The 21,418-nt window shown below is 40.3% G+C and overlaps 2 protein-coding genes across 2 annotated transcripts in view; both read right to left on the bottom strand.

Annotated features, from left to right (window-relative positions):
* gnav1 (guanine nucleotide binding protein (G protein) alpha v1) overlaps nucleotides 1-9,503 on the bottom strand; it is a 34,784-nt gene extending 25,281 nt beyond the window's left edge. The window contains exons 1-2 of the mRNA XM_022207956.2: nucleotides 8,956-9,503; nucleotides 8,640-8,731 (exon numbers count right to left, since the gene is read on the bottom strand). Coding sequence (XP_022063648.1) covers nucleotides 8,640-8,731; nucleotides 8,956-9,085 — 222 coding nt within the window. The 5' untranslated portion in view covers nucleotides 9,086-9,503. The remainder of the gene's footprint in view (nucleotides 1-8,639; nucleotides 8,732-8,955) is intronic.
* Nucleotides 9,504-10,858: 1,355 nt separating this feature from the next.
* On the bottom strand, nucleotides 10,859-20,612 carry pcyt2 (phosphate cytidylyltransferase 2, ethanolamine). Its single transcript, XM_022207944.2, has 12 exons — nucleotides 20,276-20,612; nucleotides 17,028-17,116; nucleotides 15,886-16,047; nucleotides 15,611-15,762; nucleotides 15,486-15,527; nucleotides 15,209-15,347; nucleotides 15,034-15,116; nucleotides 14,702-14,779; nucleotides 14,215-14,280; nucleotides 12,876-12,941; nucleotides 12,264-12,352; nucleotides 10,859-12,157 (listed from the first exon to the last, which is right to left on the bottom strand). The coding sequence occupies exons 1-12, from the start codon at nucleotides 20,401-20,403 to the stop codon at nucleotides 12,040-12,042; spliced, it is 1,212 nt and encodes a 403-aa protein (XP_022063636.1). The 5' UTR covers nucleotides 20,404-20,612; the 3' UTR covers nucleotides 10,859-12,039.
* Between the last annotated feature and the right edge of the window lie 806 nt (nucleotides 20,613-21,418).

Below are 21,418 nucleotides of genomic sequence, written 5' to 3'. Positions count from 1 at the left end.
CATCTTTATGTGACTTTTCGGACTTTTTGACAGCGTCTTCGTCATGTCAAGTAACCGCTTCTTAAACACTTCCTGTGCCGCTGGAATGGTTACAAAATAAAAGCCCGAAACATTAAAAATCCGCCTTTAAAATAAAAACATGGAGGGAACTTATTTTAAGACTAGCAAAACACGTTTATTTATGTAGCATGTATGAATTGTGTACATAAAAATTATGAAAAGATGTAACAGGATTTTGGACTAGTTCAGAAGATTGTGATTCGGCTCTGGGAGGTAGAGGTACAGTAAAGACACTTGAGGCAGAAATTTTGGTTTAAGTGCCTTATTATTATTTTGTTTGTGGGGAAAACAGAGTGGAAAAATATATTTACAATCTGCAAATAATGTTGTTTCAGATAGCAAGCAATCTATGAAGAAGTGCACTTCAGCATTTTTTTTGTACTTCACTTTTCTAGTTTATGAAGTGGAGCAATTGATCTTAAATCTTATTTACTACAGCATTTAATTTATAAATTTAAAACATCTGCTAAATAAAGTAATCTGAAAGGAAGGTTTTGACAGGTACTGAGGATCACTACTTTTTTAACTGGGTCACTGTTGTTTCCATCACACATGTACATGATAACAACTGCAGATATACAGAGAAATGCACATTTTTATGCTGATTTCAGTCTCTTCTACTCAGCAAACAAATGCAGCAAAGTGCCAACAAACACAGGACTGCTAGTAAACATATAATATAGGATTCAAAACATCAAATATCAGCTTTGCTTAAAATGTTTTATGAAACATGTTTGCCATTTTTGAAAGAGCTCAAGAATACAATCTTGTGAGGAAAATCATCAAGTTTCAGAGTTAAATACATTTCTTAAAGATGTATTTAACTGCACTCCAAGGGTTATTCAGTGACTTAGAAATTTTCTTGTATCCATCCACTGACCTATGCTTTTCAACTGTACCTTTCACAGAGTTTATTGGAGAGTTATTGTGTCTTCATGGTGTAGTTCTATCCAGGAGTACTGATTCACTAATGACTGGACCTTTCAGATACAAATGTCTTTACACTCACCTGAGAGACATTTATTGCACTCTGATGAGCGTCAGTTCACTAATTGTGTGACTTCTGTCACATTAAACTCAAAATGTGTTTTCACTTTGATGTAAAAGCATCTAGTAAATTACTGAAAAAAGACAAATTATATCAACCATGATTTAATGTTTAAAATTAATAAGAAGGTGAAACTTCCATGTGAGTGAGAGCTTTTTATAGGCACTGTAATATATGACGGGTAGGAAATGGAACAACAGTAAAGCAACAAAATAAATGTCAAAGATACGTTGATTAGGAATGTAGTCACGAGGCATAACAAACAAACAAACAAAAATCCTTCAAAACATAATTGTGAGTGCAGCTTAGTTGTTTAGAAATGAAAGTTTCATTAGACAGGGCTGAGGATTCACAATGAATTCTGTTGCGAAACTGAAGGTCTAAAGAAAACTCCACTGGGCACTTTTTAATCAAGATAATGCAATACAAGAGTTACACATGTTGAAGCTGATATTTTGGACTGATCTCAACAAAACTGGAGCTTCATATGCATTTCAGAAGTCTGTTGTTGGACTGTTCACTGCTGCACTTAAAACAAATGGAACTACTGCTCGTATCTCATCACTGATAAAGGTCTTTTATCTTTGCGTCCGCCATCACTTAATTCTTTTCCTTTCCTCCCTCCATCTCTGTCCTTATCAACTGGTTCCCAGTCACTCCCTCTGTGACTCAAAGCTTACATCATTTTTGCGTTGACAGGAAGGAGGGAGGAGCTAGCTGAACCTCCAACAGCATCACACACTTTCTGTGTCTTTGTATCTGCTCCTCTAAGTGACAAGTTGAATGCATTTCATTTACTGTGTGTCAAATTCCTGCTATGCCAAGTCCATCATATTTGTCTGTCACCACTCTCTGTCAGTAAATGCACAAAAATGCATTTAACGAATATATAAATGCTACATAACATAATAAATATATATTAATCCCCTGAACTCCAAAACCCAACAGCAGGTTTGAAAGGCATGTTATGTTTTTTTTTAAATCACTAAACAAATAGCATTTATCCGAGTCAGAAACTGCAAAAACTGAAACAATCCTCATAGCTTTCCCATGATCCTCGAACTAATCATCATGACATCTTTCATTTAACTAAATCTAAGCTGAAAAATCTAATATTTGACCAAAGTCACTTTATTCTAATGTGTCAGTTAAAAATTTGCAAAGTAAACCATATGCAGCGTCTAGATTCTTTAAAAATGAAAAAATTCTGAGTCTTTTTGCTACTGACTCAACTGCAACCAAAAATCATGTAGCAAAAATTCTAAGACTTTCTGCAGGTTGTTTGCACAGAGCAATGAGAGACAATGATGGAAATGAATTAAAAGTGTGAGCAGTAAAACATTTTTCCCAGTGTTGGTAACAGCTATGGGCACTTGGAAAAAAATTTGCACTATTTCTGTACTTTTAAGAATTCTGCCACTTTAACCATATTATATTGCACAGAGGACATATTGAGCTCTCTCTAGTTTTAGCCATGGGTGTGCTGTTTCTGAAAAAGTTCAGGACTTCATATTTCAGTGAAAAATGAGCTGGGGGTTTAGAAGCTTAGAACCGAGTTGCAGTGGTTGAGTCGGACTCGTAGAGCCTGGGGCCCACAGGTGTCATTCTATGGTAATCAGAATCCATTATGAGATATGCATCACTGCTCTGGAAAAGTATGGAGAAAACTGACACCCTGTTTTCACCAGTTCGTGTGAGAGATAGTCAAGTGTGAAAGGAAGCCCATCAGACAGAAATCCAGGGGCTCTCTTATACCTTTTCTAACCTTTGTTTCCTGCTGCCGGTGGCTGCAGTTGAAAGTATTGTGGGAACGTTGTGCGTCAGCGGAGATGTTACGAGACTCATTGCAACAGAGTAATCTCTAAATCCATCCAGACACACTGAACTATTGTTCTAGTCCACATCAGCTCCCTGACTGCAGAAAACCACCAGAGGTTTTGTGTCAGAGCAAAATGCAAGAACAAGGAATGTGGCTGAACTGGCAGCGGTCTGATACTTAATCATTAACCACAGATTGTTTTGCTAACAATGTGTAACCAAGTACGCGAGTGTGTTTGTGGGTTTTCAGCTCTATTCACCTCATAGCCGCTCAGTTTGGTGCTTTAAAGAATCGCATCCTTCACATAAACACCTGAATCAACAGAGATTCCAGGATGAAAAATAGAAATTCAGTTCATAACCCCTGATACACCAACAGTGCACAGACACAGCTATGTGTGTGTTGGACAAGAATGAAGGGAAAAATCTGAATCCATCACCCTGTCCAAAGTAAAAACAACACCACGGCCTCAGGCTGCAAATAAAAGAAGGATGAGACAAAGAGGAGCCCACGTCCTACCTTTCCTCCTCTTATTTCTCTAAAACTGACTGTCCTATCAGAGTCTTAATGCAACACAAACCTGGCTGGCAGCCACACAGAGCCACATAGAGAAATGAAGAGATGGGGGTTTCTAGCAGTCGCTTCAGGGGAAATCTGAGAGGATGGACAGTGAGGAGCAGGGATATCCTGTTCAGTTCAAGGCTGGGCTGAGGTGTTTACTACTGCGCTGCACACAAACACTCATTAAAGGCAGCAGGTAGTTAAACACAACACAAGTGGAACAATGTGCGCAAAGGGCCAATAACGAACGATGAGCTCATGCACTGTGTGTTTATGGTTTTGTGTGTGTGTGTGTGTGTGTAGGGTGTGTTTGTGTTTGCTGTGGGAGGCCGAGGCGGGAAGGGAAGGACTTTTTTTCCATTTGAAAATAAGGGCGTCACCTGAGAACAAAGACAAACCCAACTGACACCAGAGACAACAAAAGAGACGTGCTACTGGCATCACACATGAGTCGATGCTGGAGTGCATGCTCGCACAGGTAAAATATATTTGGATCCTGCTGACGTAGATGGGATTAAAGATACATTAACCTCTTAAGCCCTGGCCATATTTTCAGAAAAAATTTCTTCGGCCAACCCGTGGGCCGACCGGGCTTAAGAGGTTAAGAGGGGATGAAATCTGCTGTGCATAAATGAAGCATGGAACACTCAGATGTGCTGTTGAGAGACACTTAATCAGGTTTATTTTACTGTAATATTATTCTGGGGCTGCACAGTGGTTTGGTGGTTAGCACTTTCACCTTGCAGCTAGAAGATCCCCGGTTTGCGTCCCGGACTGAATCTGGGATCTTTCTGCATGGAGTTTGCATGTTCTCCCTGTGCAGTGTGGGCTTTCTCTGGGTTCTCCGGCTTCCTCCCACAGTCTAAAAATGTGCTGAGGTTAACTGATTATTCTAAATTGCCCGCAGGTGTGATTGTTCGTCTCTATATGCAGCCCTGTGATAGACTGGTGACCCTTGTCTTTGTCCCAAGTCAGCTGGGATAGACTCCAGCCCCCCATGACCCTAATGAGGATTAAGAGGAGTATAGATGATGGATGGATCATTATTCTGTGTGTGCAAGTGGGATGCCTGTGTGGAGTTTGTATATTCTCGCTGTGCCTGTATGGATCTTTTTCAGCTGCTCCAGGTTCCTCCTGCAGTCCAAAGTCATGCATGATAAATTAACTGGTTTGCATAGGTGTGACTTTCTTTATAACAGACTGGTGACCTGTCTATGGTGTCAGCTGGGATGGTCTCCAGCACTTTCACAACTCTCTGTGGATAAAAGAGGTATAGCTAATGGACAAATGTATCTGCAAGTGTTCCAGCAAATCATTTGCATCACTCACCGTTTCTTCATAAGCACCTTCAAGCACCTAAATAACACGACATAGTTTAAATTTTAAATGAGCTAGCATTGTGGCTATAGGACACAGATGTGGGTCTGTTTCAGTCAGTCCACTACTTTTGTCCTAAAATATCAAAACATACATTTGTCAAATATTGAACAGTGGCCCTGACTTTTTATCTAATGTCACAAACAGGTGTAGTTCTGAGAACCATGCCAGGGAAAATCAAGCTTATATCTTGGTAACATGTCTATATGCAGTTTTTTGTTTTTATGATGCTGAAATAATAAGTGAAATAGCCGGTCAACACCATGGCTGAGCATTTCTTGTGTACAGATAACTGTATCAAAAACACAGATTCAGACAGTCAGGCTTTTTAGGGACTTGATGAATGACCGGAGAAGGATTTTAGCCGTCTTGAAAGCTATTGAAATGTGTAGAGACCTAAGAAAGAACAATTAAAAAGTCACTCAGAGGCTGAGGTCAGGCTTGTTTATCTTGTACTCCTACTATTATCATGTGCACAATTGATATGAAAATAAATCAGCGATCTCTACGGAAGTAATGAGGCTCATCCATAAACAACTCATACTGCCTTGGCCTATGAGTGTCTTGTAAATACAGATCAAGACATTCCAATCTGCCTCCACTGTTCTTGACTTATTAGTTGGCACTCTAAAACACTAAACTATGTGGCAGACACATTGCTAAAAATTGGCGTCTTTGTGTTGCATTGTGAAATTACCAACATTAATTATGTATTAACGAGAACTTGATGTCAGATTCAAAGCTGGAGCCTGCTCACTTGACAGAAAAAAGTACACACACACACACGTACTTCTATCTTAGTGAGGACATCCATAGGCGTAATGCATTTCCTAGAGCCTTACCCTAACCTTAACCATCACAACTGATCGCCTAAACCTAATCCTTACCCTAACCAAACCTCAATTCATACCTGTTCTCTAAAAACAAGTCTTCACCCTCAAACATGGCTGTTTCAAAGTGAGGACCGGCCAAAATGTCCTCACTTTGTAAAAATGTCCTCACTTTGATAGTTAAATGCAAATATGACACCATGGATTCAAAATCCAGCACAGAAAGAGTAAAAACAATCTTGTTTGTACCGTCAGCAGTCTTTCGGACGGTGGACTGTGGGAAAAAATGCTGTTTGGGCCTTTGGGGATTTTTGTTGTTGCAATACCACAAGTGACTGCTGGGACAAACTGGCAGGACTGACTGAGTGGCAGCAGCATATCCAGCTCTCTTAAAAACCCTCCAGGAACAGTGCTGGGTGGTGCAGTGGTCAGATCTTATTTCTACAACTTCTGCATTCATCACATAATTTATACATAATCACAGGGAAAGGAGCAGTTGTGAAATGTTGAATGCATTTTTTGAGTCTCACAAACCCTGCAAAATAGCTCTTTCAAGTGGTCCAACTTTATTCAGTGAGCGTAGAAGAGCTTAAAGATTTTTTTATTTGAACGTATTTGTGTGTGCAGCGAGCCTCATGAAAGAAAGTTTTTTTTTTTTATTATTGTTAGTGCCACCGAGCAACTGTCAATTAAATGGATGAGGTGTTACATCACCACAGAGCTGCTGATGTCACTGTAAAGTTCCTACTTTTTAAGACACCAGTTGTAATAGAACTCGGGGATTCTGCATCAATATCAGCACAATTATCTTCTAAATAACTGATTCTGAGCATTTTTTTGTACAAAACTCAGGTTGTTTATGTTCGAGCTGAACTTAAATGGATTCTTGCCGTTGGGTCGCAGCACGTGGCAAAACAGATTCTCAGCTCATTCCCTTGATGTCTGGTTTGAGCAGCACACCATAAAGCTTTCACAATCATGTCATCCATTTTAACTTTTAAAGACACAGAGATTGTTTTACACACTTATCTCATCACATCTGTATTACAGCAACAGGCTTTTTACCTGCCTGAGCCTTAATATCTACTGTACAACTGTACAGAACTAACAGACATACTATCACTTCATTCCTGTTTTCACCTCTTTATACCAGCTCCCAGTGTGCTTTTGAGCACATTTTAACATTTTACTGATAAACTTTAAGGCCTTACTGGTCTCTATTTCAGCTATATTGCTGCACTCTTAGTATCATACACGTAAGTACACTTTTTAAGATCCTCGGCCAGACATCTGGAAGGATCTGCCCGAGGAAATCAAGTCAGCTTCTTGAAACACTTATCAGAGGGTGCTTCCCGATTTTAATAAACCTTTGACCTGTGTTTTATTTTTTTTAAATAGGGTGCTACCTTTTACAGCAACGCATTGGTTTTCATCCACCCAAACCGATTTTTATCTGTGTTTTACAACCCGATAATTTCACAACTTTTGTTTTTGCTGATCTGTGAAGTACTTCTAAAAAGTGCTCTAAAAATAAAGTTAGGGTTAAAGTTCAACAAAAGAAGTCTTCTTTTAACTGCGCACCAGCAGTTGTATGACATTTCTTCCTCAAGTCATGGTCAATAATTGTCAAAATTCCGATCTAAGTCATTATAAGGATGAATCAGACAAGATATCAAATTTCAACTTTGGTCACTTGGACAGTTTTCAGTCTGAACAGGCACATTTTATTTACACCCAGGTTCAATAATAAGCCTCACTCAAACAGGTAATAAATTGACCTTTCAGAGGTTATTTTTCTTTCAGCAGCAGTCCAATAATGCTGATAGCAGTGAGCTACAGACAAGGTGACTGTTAGAAGACCTGGGAGGCAGCAGAGGGAGATGGGAGTATGGAGGGGAGGAGTCTTTAATATCAAGGAATGCATTAAAACATCCCACACAGTTGTCTGCTCAGACAGCCGGGATCTTCATGTGTCACAGCGTCAACATGTGAGAGAACAATCCAGGCCAATGTTTCACAAAACATTACTTTGTGAAATTTCCAGATATTAACTCTTGCACAACAGATGATCACATGCATGAATTGCAACTTTCTATTCAAATGCAGCTCTTTTCTATGAAATCCATTATAGGTTCAATGCAAACTCCAGAAGCTTAACTCTGCAGCCTGTTTGCAGCTTTATGGTCCGTTTCACAAACTAAAAAGAGGTTTGCCTCATCAGTCTTTTCCAACGACTGAGTAGTTATTGCAGGGAGACAGATGAGCTACCTCCAGCATGATGAAGACTGAGAAAGACCCTTTCTGTCATCACATGCTCATTATTATCATTATTATCATTATGCATAGCAGAAAAGAGGGCAGAGAGAGAGAAATTATATCAGCAAAGAGGGAAAGAGAAGAGAAAAATGTAGTTGAAGAGGAGGGAATGTGTGAGAAGATAAATCCCCAGTAAAAACAAGTTAACGGGGAGTGAAAGTGGTGTGTGTTGAGGCGTTTCAATTCTCTCCACCCCGTCCAAACACAGGAATTTGGCTTTCAGTCGCTCTCACACACAGAAGGAAAAGCAGATGTGAGCCAAACCGCTGCAACTTGGATGTGACCCCGAGTATCAGGAGAAATCTCAGGAAGCTTCTCCTCGTTTTTCACCTCATCTCCTGTGCACCTCCACCACAGCTTCCTCCCCAACATCTTGTACTTTCAATTTATGATGCGTCTCTGTGTCTGAAACCTGAACCCACCTCCTCGTTTTCTCCACTTGATAAGGCTCTAAACTTAAATAAATAGCATTTTGATCTATTTAAGTCATGTATCTGTTTTGCAGGACTTGGCTTTGTAACATAAGAGAGATTTGAATGTTACTCTATTCCGCTGGAAACACCAGTCCACCTACTGTATGCAAATATACTGTTATCTGTTTGTGACTGTGTGTGCGTGTGTTTCCAACCTTAAAGCTGCTCAGCTCCTGCTTGTTGAAGCCATTACTGTGGATGATCTTCATCTGTTTGACCAAAGTGCTTTTTCCGCTTTCTGCTGCACCTGCAGGAGATTACCAGATGATTAAAGTGCTTTACTTTCTCAAACATGCAATCAACGTGTGGTCAGGTTTGATCCGTGAATCTGCAAGGTTTAAACAAAACTGTGGCTCCAAAGTAGGATTTGCAAGTCAAAAATAAAAGTTTGCATGCGGCCTTTCAGTTATGTTAAAGGCAAAATATTGCATGATAAGAGAAACTGAGGTAATATTAGGTTGTCAGTCTCACCTAACAGGAGAATTTTAACCACATTCATCTCCCGCTTTGCGCTTTCGTACAGGTCTCGGTCTATCTTGGAGCTGTGAATCCTCGCCTTCTTCTCCTCCTCTGTAACTTCGGTACCGAGGCACAGTCCCATCCTGAGCGCTCATCTCCTCCCAGGCCGGAGAGGAAAACGCAAAAAAAATATGAAGCAGGAGTTGTCCAACCTGAAATTAATTCCAGTGTGTCCCCGCTCCGAGCTCTTCTTCTACTCCTAAACCTGCAGGCTGCAGAGAAGAAGACGCAGGAGAAAGGAAAAGTTCAGGCCATCTCCGAAACATCCCTCAAACTCAGCAGTTGGTTAAAACCTTCCGAGCAAATCTGGTTTTACGCATCGCTCCGTGCCCGTTTTTTCTCCCTGACAGCGGGAGATTGTTGCGAGAGTACACAGAAAACAAAAGTGCTGCAGTTCAAACTGTGTCGTGCCGCCTTGGCTGAGACCCCAGTTATTCCTCAGAGTGCCTCCTCCCACCGCAGCCTGCTGCCCAGATGGAAAACTTTTGGACTTCCTGGGAAGTGACGCGCAGAGCCGCTGCTGCTGTTGTTGGTTTACGTCCGTGTATTTCACCTGTGCAAGCCAAGAAAACTCAGCTTTCACTTTCATGTTACAAAGTTAGAGAGAACATTAACTTCATTATTGCGAACTTCATCCGTACAGGAGTAACTTTGATCAAACACAGTAAACATGTGCAGCTTGTATTTCACGTTAAATCCTTCCCAAATTTCAATTAAAAATCAAAGTCTCACCTTCTTTCTCTTGCTTTTAGTTCTTCCTGAAGCTGATCTACACTGTAAATCATTTTAGGTTTAGAAACTGAAGTTCCCCTGCTGAATTAACAAAGTGATTTAACTGCTCAGTAGTTGATTAAGTGGTTTAAAGTTTGTCATGCCTTTGAAGGCATTAATAATTTCACAACAGTTAAAAGGTTACAAATAAGTTCACAGTGTGTAATTAAATAAGTCGATTCCAGGTTAAAGGGCTGCACAGTGCCGTAGTGGTTAGCACTTTCGCCTTGCAGCAAGAAGATCCCTGGTTTGAATCCTGGGGTGGGCCTGGGATCTTTCTGCATGGAGTTTGCATGTTCTCCCTGTGCATGCGTGGGTTTTCTCCTGGCACTCCAGCTTCCTCACAGTCCAAAAATATGCTGAGGTTAATTAATTACTCTAATTGCCCGTAGGTGTGAATGTGAGTGTGATTGTTTGTCTGTATATGTAGCCCTGTGACAGACTGGTGACCTGTCCAGGGTGTCCCCTGCCTTCGCCGAGTCAGCTGGGATAGACTCCAGCTCCCCCCGTGACCCTGGTGAGGATAAAGTGGTGTATAGAGAATGGATGGATGGATGGATGGATGGATTTTTGAAGACTGAGGAGGTGAGAATATCTCTTAAACCCATTCAGTGTATTTATTTTTAATTTGGTTCATGAAGCTGCTTTGGGCCCTTGAGAAGCTCCTGTGTAAAATGTTTATTAGATCTCACATTGTAGTGTAAAAATACATGATGTGCTTTAACAATAAACACTCTCAGTTTCTACATGCACACTAGAGTCCGCGTGGTTTCACCTCCAGTATCTGCAGAGGTCTTGAACCTAAAACTCACTGAGATGCTTCATGTCTGTTCTGTCCTGAGTGATCAGATCCTTCATGCAGAAAGTCCTCAGAGACACTCGGGCTGCGGATTAAAGACACTTTGTGTTCGTGACGAAGTGACGGTTTGCTGTTTTTGTTCAAATCTGTGAGCGGTGTGAGTGGAAGTGGACCAGCGCCTGTGGCCTCATTTCACTGCCTCAGTGAACCGTGAGTATGTGCTGATCAAACAGAGGTCTCAGGCTGCACACATTTACTGCTGCAGTAAAACAGGCATCACAGGACTCTTTTGTTAGCTATTTATTTAATAAAGTGAAAATGATGCAATATAGTGATTGAAGGGTTGTGAAAATTTCCAACATTGAAATATTAAAAACATCTTTATTCCACACGCTGCCACCATCACACCTTCCAACCCACAAACACACCGTCTCACACCATTAGCAATTCACCAACCAATACGCTCCATGTAAGAACAGGAAACCAGTAACTTTTGATGTTTGACAATGAAATTGGGTCCCAGATCTTTCACTTCTTGGACTGTCTTGTGAAAAGGAGAACAGACACGAAGAGACATTCTCATTTTCTCAAAACACATCCCTTGAAAAGAAGAGTGAAGATGAAGGACCAAAAATTTTAGCAACAGCTGCAAAGACCCTCCAGTAGTTTTTACTGAGTGGAATCAGAAGTTAATACAATTCACAGCCCTTATACAGTTTATAGCTTTAGGAATGAGGCACTACTGTCATTTACAGCACAAACATTCACTCAGTGAACTCACTCAACACACACACATATCCGGTGCAAATTCAGGTAGATAAAATCCACAGGTAAAATTATTAGGCTACTTCACAGGTCATTTAACAAAGTAATAATGGTTTTTCAGAATGGACAAAAACAAAGTGATCTCTACAAATGAAAATGAATGAAAATGGGTTAAAAACAGACCACAGTCAATATTACTAATGACACCTCAAAGACTGATCATTAAAACTAAACTGGCTAAAAATCTAAAAACGTATCTGACAAGTATATTTGTCAATAAGTTATGGACAGTTACAAACCTAATGTACCACATCTACACCTGCACATGAACACATAGTGTGTGAATTCATGGACAAAAACAAAACATGACTGAAAATAAAATAGCGTTCTCTGAGGAGGAAGAGACAAGTAAAGGGATTTTGCAGGTTAAAACTGAGCACATTCTTGGACTCTTTGTATTCTTCTCTAAAGAAGATCTGTTGTAAATCCTTTCAGACTGGAGTCCACTAAAGACCGAAGCATAATGCCTCACTGAAGATTAAATGCATGATTTTGCACCCAGTGAACTAGCAGAGAGACCGACTGGCCAGGTCTACTAGACGACGAGATGGACTCTCTGTCTGAGTCGGCTGAATCCACCTTCTTACAGCTAAGTGCACCTGGACGAGCTCAACAGAGTCAGGATCAGGTTTGAGGTGTCACTAGTGAGCAGCCTCAGATGCAGCTTCACTCTGATCCTGCTGCTCTCTCCTCTTCATCGCCTCGATCACCGCCATCTCCTTGGCCTCCTTCTTCTGGTTCCTGGCCTCAAACTGCAGCCTGTGAACAAGAACAGAGACGTCAGTAAACGGAGTGAAGACAAACAGCAATCACTACAGACAGTTAAAACGCAGATGGATGATAATATTAAAGCACTGTCTCTGACCTGTTTTCAATGATTCTCTGGACGATATCATCAGTGGTGAGGCTGTTCCCACTGTCAATAGTCTTGAGTATTCCCCTCTTCCTAGGTTCCTGAAGGAAAAACACGCAACATCAAACCAAGTCAAGACAAAGTGAATCTGTCATCTGCAGCGACTAATGAGGTCCAACCTGCAGTATATGAGGGCAACTTTGAAACACGGCATCATCAAAACTCAACATGTCCAAACTGAACACGACACTGCCCCCCTTTGACCACACAGGGTAGTGACTGTGACCACGATGAGCTCATGTCTGTCTTAGACACATGCAGTTCATAATACTCATCTTTAGATTTATGCATAGCGACAATTTAACCCCAAATTGTGGTATTTCTCTGTATTGTATCTCTTCTGCTTATTGTTGTGTTTGTGCAGGAGATGCACCAGCAGTCTGACTCCTACTATAAGTGATAAAATTACACAATGTACAAGTTAAAGACAACGACAGATTAATGTGGAGGTTGCATGGAGTGCCTGGACACGTTCAGAGCAGTGGCCAAAACAGTTTTATTTACAGTCTTGCAAAATTAATCTGTTACTTTTTCATGAACACTGTTTGTTAACAAAGTACTTACAGCGTAGGGATCTGACCCGTCCTTGTCTGGAAACACCTCTGTCTTGCCGTGACACACAAGGTCCACCTGCACAGAAATACAAAAAAGCCTGGATAAACCAACAATCATCAAGTGTAGAGAGATTTTAAATCTTCTAGTATGTAACCAGTCTATCCTAAATCTGACCAGAAAACTTGCTCTAAACTCTATTTTTTATTAATCACTCATTACTCTTTCAGACGACTAAAGGAAAATGTCAGGTCATGTGTCCACGTAGAGTTTTCTCTGGCAGAAAAGCACTGAAATAACACTGCACAGGACTTCGTATCAATACTTCATCATCAAAGCAACGGATAAAATGTGTGGGATTTGTTTCTATGACAACACATCACCACCCTAACTGCCATCGTCCTGTACATGAGCCTCACCACTCGTGATCGTTTCTGTCTGACATATCAACATACAGCTCAGGACAGACAGACATGAACAGAACAAGCTTCTCCACCAGTTTTTTTGGACTACAAAGGTTTTGCTGATATGATTAATATCCTAAAAGGAGCAACAGTGATGATACTGGTGCCTTTCTGGAAAGTTCTGAGGTTTTCAGGTAAAAAGGTGCAACCCTGTGGCAAAAGGGTTGCAGTACTTTTTCACCAGTTTAACTCTCGATCATAAAGGAGACCATGAGAGTGAATTTAACTGTAATGCTGTAAAATGATTTGCTAACTTCTAATAGTAGCAACATACTGCTTATGTTTGACAGAGTGGCTTTTCGTTTTATATTTAAATTGTCCACAAGGGGGCACCAAACTGTTTCACATTTGCCTGTTTATTACTACATGGCATACAAATGAACCACACTGAGAAATGCAGTAACGAAAAGTGATCAGTTGCTTTAGAATACACTGTTAAATGTAAAGGAAATTACTTGAAAAACATCTGTTGAAATAGTCTCCCATTTTATACATACGTAGCTAAAGTTGGATTCTAAATAAAGGAATAAGTCCCTCTTCAGATCTGAAGCCAGAAGAACACTCATTGCTATATTTCCTTCTTTCTATCTTTTGTCATATTTGCATACATTGCCTGGTCTTGTGGGAATCAAAAGCATGGAAAGAGTTTGACAGAAGACCTCTGGGGAAGTACATCTGCTAATAAATATTAATATGTTCATTATGTTAATTATAAAATTACAGACACTCGTCATCTTAACTAAACACACACCTTTAGTGTGTGTAAAATAATTATGGTACTATTTTGGCAGTTTCATACTGAAAGAACCACCTTTGTTGAAACAACTTATAAAAAAATACAGTGAAAAATATGTGATCTGACTTAAAGGCATTCAAAGGCAACTCACCTTAAAATGATCCAGCAGGTCTTTGCCCACTGCATAGGGAGCACCAATCACCACCTCTGACACGTACTGGAGAGACAGAAGACGACAATGAGAGAAAAAACAGGTTTAAAGAAACAATTCAGGTCTCTCTCATCCCAGTCAGCATTTTCTTTTCACATGTTAAAGCTTCACTAAAGAGCATATCTAAATATAGGAGGTAAAGTTGCTTTCACTGCTCAAATTCTGCTCTCTGTCATCAGGCACTGTGCAAAACTGACAGCAACTCAGCACAGCAACTTAGTGGTCTTAGGGTTGTGTAACATCCTCATAAGTAACACAAACACACAACGCAGATGGGGCACAGAGAGACTCATTGTTACAGACTGATAGCTGACCAGCAGGACTGAAGGGTGCAGAGCCAAGTTCAGCAACAGCACTGTGAGTATCCGGTGAAGAAATGCATCCCACTGTGCTGAACATTCAGCTGTCTGTTTCTGTGTGAACTCACCCGACAGGCCAAGACACTCAGAGTTCTCTCGTGGATGTTCATGATCGGGTAGTTCTTCCCTTTGTAGCGATTCACTTCCTGACAGTGACAATGACAAACAGAATGAGGAGATTACATTCTACTTGTACATTTTCACCTTTTAGATGCTTCACTGCATAAAAAGAAGACATACAGTAAGCTTAGGAGTGGTTTACACTCCTAAAGTGTACAATTCATGTGTGAGCTGCTCTTGCTTTAACTTGTTGCAAAGGCCTCTCCTGAAACTTGCTAGCACAACAGAGAGGGAAGAATTTGCATCTTTTTGTGAATGTGCTGTATGCATTTAGGCGTACCTGGTCAAAGTGCAGACCGACGATGACGTAGGGCCTCTCCGCCTGTTTATAGACCATCTCTAAAAAGTCAACATGGCCAATATCTGCAGAGGATTTGTGGTCAAGGCAACAATGCAAGCATGTACACCACAGAAATCTTAACACAGATCTGGTTATTTCCACATGATAAGGATACGGAAGAGGTCAAACGCTCCCGCCACATAAATGATGGTGTCTCCGGGCTGAGGCTCCTTCCCTGAGGCGAACTGGATGATCTTCTGGGATGTCTGCAGGAACTGAGACACTCCTGTCCATGGACTGTGGCCTTTGGGGCCCTTGACGACAAAAGAAATCACAGTACTGAATCCCACTGACCCACTCCTATCTTTGGGAAGATGTGGTAAAGCCTGGGTATAATAAATACTACAATTTCTTGACATGAAAGGATTATAGTAACAGAAAGTCAGAAGTACCTTTCCAAAGTTGTCTGCGTGTTGCTGATAATCTGGATTATCCTGCACAAAGGAACAGATTATAGCAACACAGTATAAAAGAAACAATCATTTACCAGCCACTAAAGATAGACACAGAAACTCACCAGGTTGCTGTGGTGGGCTTTGGTCATGAGGAGCATACGTCCCACCACGTCCGTGGTGGAAACACCCTGTGTGCGCTTACATTCCCGGTAACGTCCTGCACGCTTCACCTCTTCATATGTGTCTTTGCCGTCAACGGTCAGCGTGATGTCATCTAATAAACACAAGCCATCATCTCATCGCATCATGTACATTTGTAGGTACAACTGATGACCCAAATGTGACGCTCAACGTTTTAAGTCGTCAGACGTCAAAGAGCAGATTTCAGCAGGCGTACCTCCATGCACACAGAAGTCACAGTTATATTTGTCCAGAGTCTCCAGGGTGGTGACATAAGGTGCTCCTTCTACGATCTCATCCACCCACTTGATTGCCCTCACCATCTTGTAGCGCTCTTCCTGAGTGAAGACCGGAGGACCCTTGTGCTTGGCAATCTCGGCTTTGAAAAGACAGTTCAGAATAAATAGATTATTAAAGGCACATAGGAGGTGTAGCTAATAAATAATGTAGGTGGTGTTCACCTTCAACACAGCTCTCTGTACTTTACAACATCTGACAATGCTGCAGTAAAAATATACAAGTCATCTGGCACAAAATATTGAGTTAAAACTATGGCCATATAAACGACCGTAGCTTCCATTTGTGTCATTAAAGTAAATCTAAACCTTTACATCTGACTGCTTTTGAGCTTCTTATCAGCCATCAAAATCTGTCTATGAGAGAAGCCTACAAACAACTACGGAATAATTTTTCATGATTCTTGAAATAGTTGGGTCAGATTACTTTGAAATGCAGTCACTTACTGAATACAAATTATATGCCAATTTGAGTTCTGAAATGCTTCAAACTCAAACTCTGAAAGTACTGCACCTTTTACTAAAACATGTACAGAGCCACAAAACTTTGAGTTCCACAGATCTTTTTTTTTCTCACTGAACAGTTCAAAACATTTTCAGTGCAAATAAAATGTACTTTGCGCTTGGATTTACATATTATACTTACTCAAATCACAATAAAAAAGTCATTTTTAATCAAAGGCAATATTGCTAAGAATTGAAAGCAATTTTGAGGGACTTAGTCAATTATTAGAAAATTGGCAACTATTTTAGAGGTCAGCTTAGAATGCTTTCATTGCATTTTTCAGTATTTTCTGAGCTTTTACAACACAAAAATCCATCGATTAAAGGAGAAAATAATTACCAGATGAATCCATAATCATTAGTTGCAGTCCTGTACAAAATATTTCAAAATAAAATCCACCTCAACCAACTACAACAACAAAATATTTTTATTTTAATACATGATTAATAACAGTAATACGCAATATAACAGTCTAACAATCACAGGGAACATTCACCTGAAATGAGCACTTTTATTATTGTGTTTTATTCCCTCACTTCAGAATGTGCGCAGTCTTACCATCTGTATGCACTCCAGCTATGAGGTAATCTCCCATTGCTTTGGCCTGACGCAGCTGGTTGGAGTGGCCATAGTGCACCATGTCATAGCTGTGGAGACAGAAAAGTGAGATATGAATATGACACACAGATCAACACATAACAATGAATGCTGTTGACTATTAACACCCTGCAGCTGTGAGTTTTCCTCCTGAAGCTCTTCAGGCTCACAGCATAATGTGTCTTTTAAACATGACCTTGCAGGACAGTTTTGCTTGTTAAAATGTTATCTTATTTTTTTCTGTTTCTACAGTGACATCGCCAGTAAAGCACACTGCGTGGCTTCTCTAAATCATGCTGTTCGAATCCCAAAAAGCACACCGATGGATTGTCAAGGTGAGTGGAAATGATAAAGGTTACTGGGAGAAAAGTAATATTAACACAATGTCTGCCATGGGCCGGAGTTTATTTGCTTTCTCTGACAATTAGTAACTTCTACTGCTAATATTTGTGTTTGCTTGCACTGTAAAAAAGAAGGAAACATGAACGCTCTTCCCCCACTGCAACATATTTGAATCTTAGCTGATCTTAACCTAAATAAAGAGAAATTATGTAATTTTCAGTTATATTTATCTGTAGGTACCTGAAGTTTGAGATGTTGTTCAATGCCTCAGTCAAGTCTTCTTCAGGTTTTTTCAGCACCTTAAAGCTTCACTTTGTTGCAGTTGTAAAACACTAAGCTCAGGAATATCCAGTCCAACCACAGAGAGAGTAGCTGGTAGTTAAGAGGCTACATGAAAAACTATTTAAAGTCATTTATTATCATGTAATGGCTCAAGTTACCTTTTTATAGTGTGCCAATTTAAAATCTAAAATGAAATAATAACCAGCATGGCTAATGCTAATTCAGGTATGCTTTAAGCTGAAATTAGCCCAGCTTCACAGTGACGTACATGCAGAGCAGTATTTGCAATGCTGTGCACAATTACTACTTTACTGCTGCTAACTTTTCATCCTGTGAATGAGATGACTACTTGCAGATCTTACTACTATTTGCAGCACATTTACTATTATTACAGTTTAACAAGTTCGGTAGTTTTAGTTTGCCTGATTGGTTCTTTGTTTTTGCCTCTAACTTTGCAGCGTTGAACTGCAACTTTGATAGTTTTAGGACAGCAAGAAAGAAAAAAATATATATTGTTAATGGTTTTTTTGCATTGTAAAGTGAAAAGTATACAGTGTGATTATTTACATTGTGCCGAACATAATGCAGAAAAATATGCTTTGGGTAATTTACAAATAGCATCATTACACAGTTCATCCAGCAATACAATACGCTCTGTGTGCTGTCTCTGCAGCACATGTAGGAAAGTATGTACAGCTGGAGAGACTGTGGTGGGGAGTCAATGGGTGTCGTCTCAGTACGTTGTTTCTCAGTATTACCCCCACATATAATAATATATATAAATATGGGCCAAAACATCAATATTTGAATTTTACAGACTAAAAATCAACACGGGCATCGACTCCTTAAATCTGGTCAGGCTCTGGCTTTGATTTATTTGGGCTTTTGACACTTAGCCGCGATGGAGAAATTATTGGTCACTACTGTTACATGTCAGACTCATCCTTTGTTACTGTATGCCATACCCTCGTCTTCCCTACTGTTATCACACCTTTACTATTTGCAAGTGTTTACCAGACTCATCCTTTGTCACCATCTGTTATACCCCCCGACTTACCTCCTGCTATCTAATTGCCCTTTTGTTCTGTTGTCTCACCCTTGATTCAACTATACGCAAATTAACCACTGCCTACCTTAGTATTTACTTACAACCCCCCAACCCTTCCTCTGAGATGTTCCTTTTGTCTTACCCTCTGTATTTGCGTACAGCCCCTCCCTACCCTCTGATCCACCCTTTGACATCCCTATGAAATGGGAAATCTCCAAATGTTCTGGCCGTATGCCGGAATACCAATAAACAGCCCACTACAGCAAACTTTGCAGAACCAAGAGTGAAATTTCCTCAACAACTGCTATAAAATGAACAGTCTTGCAATATTTAGCCTCTTTCCTTTCTCCAAGTTTCCTGTTTTTTTTATCCTAGTTGGTCGCACATGTTTCATCTGTTGTTGTACATATATTTCCTCCTTTGGCCCCTCAAAAAACAGTGAGCCCCTGTCCACCACACCAACGTGCCACTTTTGCAACCCACTGAGAAAACATGTTCACTATGTTAGATATTTATAACCACCACACGAGGTGGGTCATGTCAACTTAGCTATCAGCAGCCCGGTATCCAGGAATGAGTTTATGCATTGCAATTGAGAAGTCGGTTGTGCACTCTGCTGCGGAGAAATCATGAGTATATAAGAGCAGAGTACATATATAATAACAGCAACAGAGATATGCCTGAGTGGGCACAAACTCAAGTGTTACTGACAACCTGGCAGATAAAGAGAGTAAATAAATATCCATGAGTAATCTCAGTGTAATTTAAAGGATTCATCGCTACTAAAAATACACTACAAAATACTAATGGCAGGAATTCAAATGAGGCCAGAGACAGGGATGCGATGCACATGAAGGTGATGCAGATTAAAGCAGCAACACCTGACACACTCAAATTGACATGAAAGTAATCTAAACCAGCATCTGTAACATCTGCACAGTTGTGAAGGAAAAATTGTAGCAGAATTCTCTAACAACAGTCTTCACAAGTTTTCATTTGTACGTTCTTCTCCTTTAAATAACAATAGTCTCTGGGTGTATTTGACACACATCTTCTCACACTTTAAAAACTCGTTTATAAACAGAGAAGTGATAAGAGGTTATGAGGCTGTGGACCAGAAAGACTTTGTCCTCAAATAACACCATGCAATTGTGTCATAAATTCTGATAACAGAGCGACAAGTTCACATTTACCACTTCTGAATGAAGTTCAAGGAAAACACACACTAACGTTAAGAAACGTAGCACTCCTACAAATATACATGGCATGTTTTATTTAGACTTAACTAAATACAAATAAGCCGTCTTTTGTCGAGAGTATAGTCAGCAGTAAATAACGTGGACTTTAAACCAGTAACGGTGGTAATCGCTAAACTCCTGTTGCTAAGTTATTAACCACTAAGTAACTAGCTAGCTAGCTAGCATTAGCATGCTAGTCCGACTAAGTGTTCCCGCTGTGCTACATAATGACCGCGTGCAAGACAGTAAATTGTGGACAGTAAACCTACATTCAGTCAGCTGCGGTTACACAGACTCACCATCCGTCACACCACAACCGGACAACCCGCTTCCTTTTCTCCGGGCTGCACGCTGAGGCACCCGGCTTACTGCAGCCGGCTTCATCCCGCTGATCGCTGCCGGTTGCGTGGTGACCGTTTTTGATCATTTCGACGGATTCAGGCAGCGAAGTTAGTGGCAGTAAGATAAAAACAAGAGGTAGAGTAAATCTGCAGAAATTTAAGTCGTTAAATCCAGGTTTCCAGCAGTTAAAAGATTATTTTAAAGGGCGTCTTGATGTCCGTCAGACAGTATGACAGTAACCCCATAGATATCTATGAGTAACCCGGCCAACGCCTCCAACTGTACGTCATATCGAACGAACCGTCTGACGCTGACGTACCGATTGCATAATCACGCAGGTCATGTGATAAGATGCAGCCAATAAAGAAACGTTTACTAAAATACTTTTTCTAAGTACTTACCAGTATTTTTCCTATGTACTTTTACTTATCTTCGTTACACTGTAGTTACACTGAACAAAAACACAAACGCAACATGCAAATAATCTGGTTTTCTGACTTTTAAAAATCTCATTTCTGTTGTTATTGTCAGAAAAGCCAGTTGTGCACAAAATGTTTTTGAGCTCTTCAACCAGTGATAACTTCTAGATCTTCAGAAAGCATGACCAGCCCACAGACTCTCCTTTGCAAAGTGACAATAAAAGTCCACCTTAAAATGAAGTTTAATTCAAATGGATGCTGGTATATCGGTAAAGGTAGTAGCCAGGCACTTGAATATCCATGAACCCGCCATTTGCAGGCTAAGTAATTTTTTCAGACAGTAGGTTAGGATGCCACATGATGCTCTAAATGTCTGACAACGTGACCCTGTCATCCAACATGTCAAGTCCTTCAGGAAGAGTGGAACAACAGCACACAAACCAGCACTGAATACCTTGTGGATTCTATGCAATACTGATGTATGAATTCTTACTAAGGTGTCATTTTTGGTCTATAATTCCACTCTCCATCTGCCCATTATTTGCCCAGTTTAAGGGAAGAAGTAAGATATGCTCGAACAAATAATTCCATGAAGCCAGTTATCATCTTAGTGAACAAAATTCTATCAAAATGGTTGGGCAGAACCCTGAGAGGCTGATGATTTTTCAGACAAACTTGTCT

The sequence above is a fragment of the Acanthochromis polyacanthus genome, chromosome 3 (assembly GCF_021347895.1).
Source record: "Acanthochromis polyacanthus isolate Apoly-LR-REF ecotype Palm Island chromosome 3, KAUST_Apoly_ChrSc, whole genome shotgun sequence".
In the NCBI taxonomy this organism is placed as follows: Eukaryota; Metazoa; Chordata; class Actinopteri; family Pomacentridae; genus Acanthochromis; species Acanthochromis polyacanthus.
This window is presented reverse-complemented; position numbering and strand designations above follow the sequence as displayed.

Coding starts and splice junctions, on each gene's coding strand:
- pcyt2 (XM_022207944.2), bottom strand. CDS start 20,403: ATGATCAAAAACGGTCACCACGCAACCGGCAGCGATCAGCGGGATGAA. Junction 16,048..17,027: donor AGCTGGAGTGCATACAGATG/GTAAGACTGCGC, acceptor GTCTTTTCAAAG/CCGAGATTGCCAAGCACAAG. Junction 15,348..15,485: donor ACGCAGACAACTTTGGAAAG/GTACTTCTGACT, acceptor TTTGTCGTCAAG/GGCCCCAAAGGCCACAGTCC.